The sequence below is a fragment of the Oreochromis aureus genome, linkage group 6 (assembly GCF_013358895.1).
Source record: "Oreochromis aureus strain Israel breed Guangdong linkage group 6, ZZ_aureus, whole genome shotgun sequence".
Classification (NCBI taxonomy): Eukaryota; Metazoa; Chordata; class Actinopteri; order Cichliformes; family Cichlidae; genus Oreochromis; species Oreochromis aureus.
In genome coordinates this window covers 34,725,304-34,734,104 of record NC_052947.1, presented here as the reverse complement: position 1 = coordinate 34,734,104, position 8,801 = coordinate 34,725,304, and the positions used below count along the sequence as shown (strand labels likewise).

At 37.3% G+C, this 8,801-nt stretch overlaps 1 protein-coding gene across 1 annotated transcript; it reads left to right on the top strand.

Moving 5' to 3' along the window:
• Positions 1 to 511: 511 nt before the first annotated feature.
• On the top strand, positions 512 to 6,813 carry ptger1a (prostaglandin E receptor 1a (subtype EP1)). Its single transcript, XM_031752892.2, has 3 exons — positions 512 to 854; positions 2,549 to 3,459; positions 5,703 to 6,813. Exons 2-3 carry the CDS (start codon positions 2,590 to 2,592, stop codon positions 5,970 to 5,972), a joined length of 1,140 nt encoding a protein of 379 aa, XP_031608752.1. The 5' UTR covers positions 512 to 854; positions 2,549 to 2,589; the 3' UTR covers positions 5,973 to 6,813.
• The last annotated feature ends 1,988 nt before the right edge of the window (positions 6,814 to 8,801 follow it).

Below are 8,801 nucleotides of genomic sequence, written 5' to 3'. Positions count from 1 at the left end.
TTTTTTTAAAACATTTTTTTTTTTATTTAATTGTTTTTTTTTAAATTATTTCTAGATAAACGTCAGCCCTTTGCTCCTGAACACTGAGGTCATTTATTGGAATTACTGAAATAGAAGGCCCTTCTGAGGACGGACTGATATCCACCATGTACTGGACAACTGATACCTCAGCAGAGGTTATTTTGAGCTCAGAGTTACGCATTAAACTGCAAAAATAAATAAATTAATAGTGCAGCCTATGGAACCGAATCTGTTCCGATCGATTCATTTACCGAAGAGCAAAGAGCTGAAAAGTGTCTTCATTTCAAACTGATTACAGCAAATAAAGCTTTATTAACTATTTCGAGACCAACATTTTGAAGTTTACAGGGAAGTTAAAACTATGACAGCAAAAAAAAAGGCAAACTTTTTTCTTTTTTTAATGGTTTTTTTCCCTTCTCTTTTTTTCGAGAAATGTCGGTGACACGTTAAGTGACGCAAGGTTGCGCTCACTGGTCGTGCAGGTAATGTAAACAGGCTGCAGGGAAAGTGCAGCACAGGGGTGAGACGGACTTGACTCGGGGGCGAACAGCAGAGACGCCCACACAGACTGGAGGACACCGCGCTATAAAAATGTGAGTCAGTATTTCAGCGTCAGTGGGGATCCTTTAAAAGCCACAATGAAATAGACAGGAGCGTTAAGCAATGGAAAAAACTCCGCGACGGACATCGCTGCAGTGGAGTTTGTCGAAAGGAAACATGACTTCTAATGAAAACAGATCTTTTCTTCTGTTTCTGGATTTCTTTGGATTATCCTTATGAATCACAAAGATAAACCAGCTGGACTTATAAGATATCTAAACAACTGTCGAGTGGTAAGTAATTTCTTCCATTTAAATAATAATAATGATGAAGAAGAGGAGTAATAAAAAGAACCCAAATAAGTCTTTGTTCATTTTATATGTATTAATATTGCTTTGTTAATATCTGTATTTCTGGTTTCTTATTTAGTGAAAATGTGAACGTTTCTGAAAATATACAGATAAGTTCTCATAGATTTAACAAAGTGGTGAGAAGAAATTGTGTTGGACGTGTAATAGGGTGTGTTGTGGTGCAGAAAAGCAGCTTACTTGTTGTCTCTGGGCTATGTGGAAGTCTGAAACAGTAGGCAGGAGACAGCCCTAAAAATTAATATTTCTTTCTGGTAGAAACTGGATCCAGTAATTGTTTTAATTAGTTTAAATTAGGGCAATTACTGTTACTGTTTAGACACCAAAAACGAGGTATAAGGATTCTCTGTGTTAAAATGTATGTGATTATGAAATGAAGCATCTTGAACAGTGAGCTGAATAATGCTCAGCTCTGATTTCCCCCAATATTTAGTCTTTTGTTTGTGTTGCTGGGAGTTCTGTTCTGTTTATCTATTTTTGACCTCCAAACTAAACCTACCACTTTGATTAACAAAGCACTGCAGCCCTGACAGCTGCCTCAGTAGCCTCTACTTGCTGTCTGTTATCCTGTGTCCTTTCATTGCTCAAGTGTGTTTGGACACCCACAAGGTGACCAGCTGTCAGGTTGGGTTCAAAAAGGAATATTTACAAATCAAAAAGAAGAAGAAGAAGAAGAACTTAAACATTTGTCATCTATTAAATATATGTATAAAAGATTGAAAAAAATGTTCCTGCCTATGATAAATAATTATAAGTACATTTATAAGATATTTGTGTGTCATACTACTATTAAAGTTCTCTCCTTTGCACTTCTTTCACATACGTCCACCTGAATCATACTCAGTTATAAAAGGAAAAGAGCCATATTTGTGGGGAACGCTTCACAAGAACAACAATAGATGTGAAAACAATAATTTCCTTCTTTTCTTTCTTGTAGTGTTTTTGAATCTTTTAAATGTCAGCAGCCCTGAAATCTTAAAAGATGACCCTTAAAGGATGTCAAGTAATGTTTGGTTTCTAGAGCAGCTTTAGTGCTTCTTGTCAGTGATTCTTTAGCCAGAGAAAGAGATGAACGCATTTCTTCTGAAAGCTATTGTCTCTTTTGGCGTTTTAACAATCTGCCAATATCTAATAGCCTACACTCTAAGGCCTGTGGCTAAAGGACCACCTGACCTGGCACTGTCCCCCACTCAGTAAGATAAAACATATTTACGGTTGTAACCGTACTGCATTTTGTGCCCCAGAGTTCAATCCTGTGTTTCAGTGCAGCCACCATGCCTCATTACAAGGCAGCCACGTCTCCCTGTTTATGCTTCGAGGCAGGAATTCTGTTCACAAATAAAACCGTTAGTCTCATGTTCCCCCCACCTGGTTGGTTTTTGTGTCCTCCTGTGCCATCTCATTTAAATCAACAAATCTGGAAACACTATTGTAGATGTTTGGTTGGGTTGGGATTTTCTGCATTCATTTTTTCCAGGATATTTCCTGAACTTTTATTTGTATTTGTGTGAATAGTTATTACAGTTTTTGTTAAATCAACTCATCAATATCATTTTACACTGATCAACAGCAGCTTAAGAGTGCTTTATAAATAAATATGCCTTTTCTCTCTCCTGTAGCCTCGCCTAAATATGGACCTCACAACTTTCAGAGTTCAGAGATGTTAGCTTTGAGCCACTACAACTCCTCAGCCTCCCTGCTTCTCCCTCATGTGGCTAATGACAGTGGAGGGAAGGTGGAGGTCAGGGCTGCTGTTGAAGGGCTGTCACATCATGAAAACCTCACCTTTGAGGAGCCTACCGCTGGTGGAGCCTTCATTGTCATATTGTCCATGACGCTGGGCATCATCTCCAACATTGTGGCCCTCTTCATCCTGGTTAATGCTTACTCCCTTCAGCGCCGGCGCTCCAAAGCTACATTCCTTCTGTTTGCCACGTCACTGGTGATTACAGACTCTATTGGCCATGTGATTCCTGGTGCCCTGGTTCTCCGACTCTACCTCTCTGGAGCTGCAAGGCCTCAGTTTGTCAACTCCTCTGATGGGATGTGCCAGTTCCTCGGTGGCAGCATGGTGTTCTTCGGACTATGCCCTCTCTTCATGGGCTGTGCCATGGCTGCCGAGCGCTGCCTGGGTGTTACTAAACCACTGCTGCACTCATCTTTGGTCACAAAAACACGTGCAAAAATTTGTCTTTCTGTCATCTGGCTGGCAGCCTTAAGTGTGGCGTTGCTACCCTGCTTTCAGCTGGGTTCCTACACCTATCAAGAACCAGGGACCTGGTGTTTCATCAAAGTGCTCAGTGACACTAAGGAGGTGGATGTGGCATTTGTAGTATTGTTCTCTGGACTTGGGCTGACCTCGCTAGCTGTGGCGCTGGTTTGTAACACCATCAGTGGACTGACACTGGTCCTCGCCCGGCTCAGGAGGCAGCCTGGCTCCCATCACTCAGCCAAGTCCCACGACATAGAGATGGTGGTGCAGCTGGTTGGAATAATGGTCACCTCATGTATCTGTTGGAGCCCTCTGCTGGTGAGTGTCAGGAAGTACAAGGTTCAGAAAGAAAAGTCAGTAAGATGGTAGACTTCACCTGTTGTCTAAAAATAAAAAAAGAAAGAGCTCTTACGCATCAAATGTTCTCTCACACAGATGTTTCCACTTAGGTTGGCTGATTAGCGACACTCTGAGCATGCTTGTCTTCATGCCCATACTGTGCTTTATTAACTCGCGTCAGTTTTGTTGCAGCTGTTAGATCACAACAGCTTTACAGCTCTCTTACTCATTCTGGCAGTTCACCACAAGAGGATTTTTAGCCAGCATGTTTGAAAGCACCTATGTGGTGGTTATGCAGTATTTTTACTCCTCACATTTGTGGAGATTTTCAAGTTATGTCACATAGTGCAACTGTGAGATTAGGAGCAAACTGAGAATTCTGGTTAAAAGCTGTGAAGTTTAAAGTAATGTTTAAAGTCACACCGCATTAGCACAGAAAGGCTTTCAACTTTTTTTCCCCTTTGTCAGAATTCCCCATCCCCCCCAAAAAAATGAGGTGATTTGAAATAAACAACAGGATCAGTGCTGACAAAGACAAATAACCCCAAAAAGTTGAGTCCAGATGAACAGAATCAACTTTTTGGGATTTCCTTACCTGGATGATTGATTATGCATCAAGACAAAGAAAAATATTTTTAAAAAGTAAATACATTTAGCAAATTGATTGCAAAAAGTAGAAATTATAACTCATCACTTCAACTCCCATTTATTTAAGTATAAAAAAATGAAATTACAGAAAAGTGAGATGAGCGTAAAACAATATGCAGTGAAAACAAATTTACTCAGAATAAATCAGCACAGGATGTTCCAGGTGACTGTGACCTCTCTGATTTTATAATCAGTTCTGAGTCCTGCGTGCATAAAGTGAAGGTTGAAAGAATCTCCTGTCCAAATGACCTTTGTGTCTGTAAAAACAAAACAAAACATTAAATTCTTATTAAACACATTTCTGAAGAGAACTGGATCACATTACACAGCTGGATCATTATGGGATCAAATGTCAGACAGGGAACAACAACTGCTAAATTAAAGAGTAAGTGCTCTTACTTCGTGTAAGTCAATCACATCACTTTGTTTAAAGATCAAGTTCAGTTAAGAAAACAAAAAAAAATGTGCAAACAGAGACTGAAACAAAAATTTGGTCAGAAAGAAGGAACGCATATTTAAAAAGTGCGTCACATGCATAATAACAGAGGGGTTTTGCACGCTATCAAGGGTTTGTATAAGATTAGCAGAAAATGAAAATGGGAAAGTATCTCTCAAGTTAGACCTGCCAACAAACTCTAGTTTACATCTCAAGGAACAGCAGCAGTCCAAGAATTCTTGCTCAAGCTTTCATGCAGCCACTCAAGTGAACTGTGCAGCAGTCCTCAAGGACAAAACAACACACACAGCTGGTATCTGGTTTGTATCATATTAACAAGCTTACAATATGTTTTTTAATTTGGCGAATTCAGTTTACTCAGATTGTCATTTGCTTGACTGACTCACGTAAAGATTCAGCCAAATTCTGTTTTACTAAAGTGAAATTACTTCCATCGGTTGCTTACATCCTTCCATTTTCTTAACTGTTTATCCAAATTGGGGTTTTGTGTGGGGCTCGAGCCTATGCCACCTGACAGAAGTCAGGGTGCACCTCGGACAGGTCACCAGTGACAGGCACGGTGACACACCAGCTTTGTTATTTCTTGGTCAAAAATCAGCACATTGCTGATAGTTACATATCAGTAGCGTGCAAATGTATAGTAATGTAATGTAAGAAGGCACGGGTGTTACTTTTGTGCACAAAGATATATGAAGCAGAAAGTTTTTTGTCTTATGATACCTGCATGTATTCAGAGAATTTGTGCTATCATTATTAAATAAATGATAAATACAAGTGATCTCATGACATTGCTCTCCCTAAGATGATTGCATATTATAGATTTCACTAATTAAAAGTATTGGTATCAAAGCTGAAGATTTTAATACTAGGTATTAGGCGCAATGCAGTCCAGCTACTCAGAAATAAAACTTTTACTCCTGCAGTCTCTACTTTCAAGTATCAATAAGAGGTTAGTACGACTATAGCCAGACCTTATAAAGTAATGTCACTGTATCTATGACACTAAGGACGGCAGGGTTGCATTCTATTTTTATAAAAATGTGTTTTGCTATTCTTTTGATATAATGTTTTTACTTTTTCATTTTAATAACTGCAGTTTTATGTTTCATGTCTGCAGATCTTTGGCCTGATGTCCGCAATTCACTCCTACACGGGAACCATTGGACACAGCTTGTCATACTATGAAACCCTGATGGTGATGGGAGTGAGGCTGGCCACGTGGAACCAGATCCTCGACCCCTGGGTCTACATCCTGTTGCGCCGCACCGTACTCCGCAAAATCTACCTCATCGCTAAGTGCCAGGCAGGCCTGAGGGGTACTATTTTGGGCCGTTGGGAGCCGTCCTCTTTTCCTAGCTCAGAGAAGAATGATGTAGATCAAGTCTGATCTGAGAGAAAGGCTGACATAGTAATTTGTGGATATATTTTGTTACCAGGTCAGTGAGCATATGAAGAACTCAGCAAAGATCTTTATAAAGAAAGGCCAGCAGAAGAGCAGGATGTTTGAAAACACCTCCGTGGCTTTTAAACCTTCTTTAAAAAAAAAGTGCTTCTTGGATTTAATCATCATTTCTCTTTCTCACACCATCAAAGTTTACCCTGAGTTCATGGTCTTGACCTTATAAATGAAAGCTAGCTAATGCTATGATTTTGCACAAAATATACACTTTTCTACTGTTTACCTGCATTGAGTGAACATTCCTTGTTATTATACTTTCATAAGGAAACTCAAAGAGAACGATTTAGGCCACATACGGCTACAGTACTAACCACGCTTTGTCCGGAGAAGCTCAAAGTTTTGCAGGAGTGCCACTTATACAGGGACTACATACAGTATTGCATTGATTTATTTGTACTCAGTTCTATCTGCTTTTAAAGACATGAATTGCACAGTTGGCATGCCTTTATTGTATGGTTGCAAAAGGTTGCAAAAGAAATCAGTTGTACTGGTTTTAACAATCAGAGGGAGCACCGTACTAAACCCAGAAGTATTTAGAGCGTATTCTAATGCGAAGTATTCTGCTGAATGTATTTCATTAAGGAATGTTAATATTCAAATACTGTGGAGTTTATGTATGTTTATATGCTCTATGTGTGCTTATATATTTCTTTTTGTGAAATAAAGTAAGAGGTTATAACGTAATACTTGAATTATACACTCAGTTTCCTGAGTGTGTGTAAAGACTGAATGTAAATAAAAAACAATTCAATGTGATTTTATTCCAGAACTTTGTATTCATTTTTTTCACTAAGCTAGAAACAGAATCTTTTAGCTGTTAAAAAATGTTGTACTCTACTATCATACAGATGTCTGTGACATCAGTGTTTATTATTATTATTATTATTATTATTATTATTATTAGTTCACCTACAACCACAAAAAAGTTTTGATCGATGCCTTTTTATTTTGTCCTAGAAACGTCTCTAATTACCTAGAAGATCTCGACTACTTGCTATTTCCAATTTGCTTCTTCATTATTAGGGATAATGTCAAATATTACTGCAAAATGTTAAATAAATGAATTTTGATATTTATTTAACCTCCCGTAAAGCTTTCAGTCCAATCATAATAGGTTTTGCCATCCAATTTTGGTGAGTGGACATGCCCTATTTACCCTTTCTTATTTAAGCTCATCACAGGATCTGGACTGGTTATATTGTGGGGTACAGAGCAGGTAAAATAATGCAATCATGATCATGTTATTTGCAAGTTTGTTTTTTCATTTACCCATACAGTGATTAACAAAATTATTAGACCACATAAAACAAGAAAACATGAATATTTTCTGAATCTGTCAATAACTAAAAGTCATATTGATGTTTATTAGGGAAAAAAACACACTAAATTCATGTTGTAATACCTAAATTTGACCTGGCACACTGGACTTCTCTGAAAAGTCTGAAACCAATCCAGCATACTGTTCAACAACAAAAATAATAATAATTTTTTTTTTGTTCATGAGTCCAAGTAAATAACTGTAATTTGGCATTTCAATAAAAAAAAAATAATTTGTTTTATTTTATTTTAATTTTGTTTTTTTGTTTTTTTGTGGAACAGTAAATTTAAAAATTACATGGATAACCAAAATATTTTTTATTTTTGCATAAAAATATCATTTTGATTAAAGAGCTTGTACAGATGGATTAACATTACAGAAATAATCTTTATGGAAATTACCAAATTTTAAAATATTAATTTAGGGCAGTTGAACCTTACATTGGATGGTGGTCTAATAATTTTGTTAAGCACTGTATGCAATGTAGGACACTGATACAAATTCTACTTCTTTTTTGTTTTTTGTGTATGCATTTCTAAATTAAATACAGTTAAATTTATGTGCCTGAAATAAAATAAAATACTGACCTACATTAAAATGGATCTCAAACAACAGAATCATTTACAAGAACCATTTAGGTTAAGTTCAAACAGAAAAATTGGACCAAATATTTGTTTTTAAGTGTACTGGATCATCTTTCCAACCATTTTCTAAATCACTTTTCCAGCTTTGGGTTGCGGCGAGGGGCTGGAGCCTATGCAGCTGTCATAGAGCAAAAGGCACGGAAAAACCTGGACTGATCGCAGTTGTATCAGATCATTTAAAACTAAAATATAATCAGCATCATAAATAGAAAAAATAGATTAAGCAGTTTTTAACATATTTATTCCTATTTGTTCTCCAAAATATCAGCAGCTGACATCATTGCATTATATCTTTGTTAACATGAAGTCAGGACCAAAGTCTAACCAGATTGCGTAATGCAAACTGGTGAAAGCTGACATATTACAAAAAGAGAAATAGCAATAGCAGAAGAATATGATGTGAAAAGGTTAGAGTAGTAACTGTGTGATGTAATGTTCCTCCATGGATATTTTCAGTGTTAGATGTGGACTTCAATCACACAGAAGAGAAAATGGATTCAAAAAAAGAGAGATGGTCTGAGTTTATGTAAAGAGGATTTACTTTAATAATATACAAATATTTACTTGGGATGATCAGGGGAGTGAATATCTATGAACATATACAACTGAGTTTGATCGCTATATTGAAAAATAATTCACGTAGAGCAGTTAGTTGCAATAATTTTTGGTTTGTAACAGATAGAAGAGGCAAGGCCCAAGAGGCTGAGATCCCAGAGCCATAAGTAGACGCTGAGATCATCATATTCCACTTAGAATGTTTTTCCTCAAATAGTTAGGTCTCAACAAATGGGTGGG

Bases quoted from the DNA above. Each gene is read 5' to 3' on its own strand.
- ptger1a (XM_031752892.2), top strand. From the start codon at position 2,590: ATGTTAGCTTTGAGCCACTACAACTCCTCAGCCTCCCTGCTTCTCCCT. The intron at 3,460-5,702 runs GTGAGTGTCAGG...TCATGTCTGCAG, and splicing joins TCTGTTGGAGCCCTCTGCTG to ATCTTTGGCCTGATGTCCGC.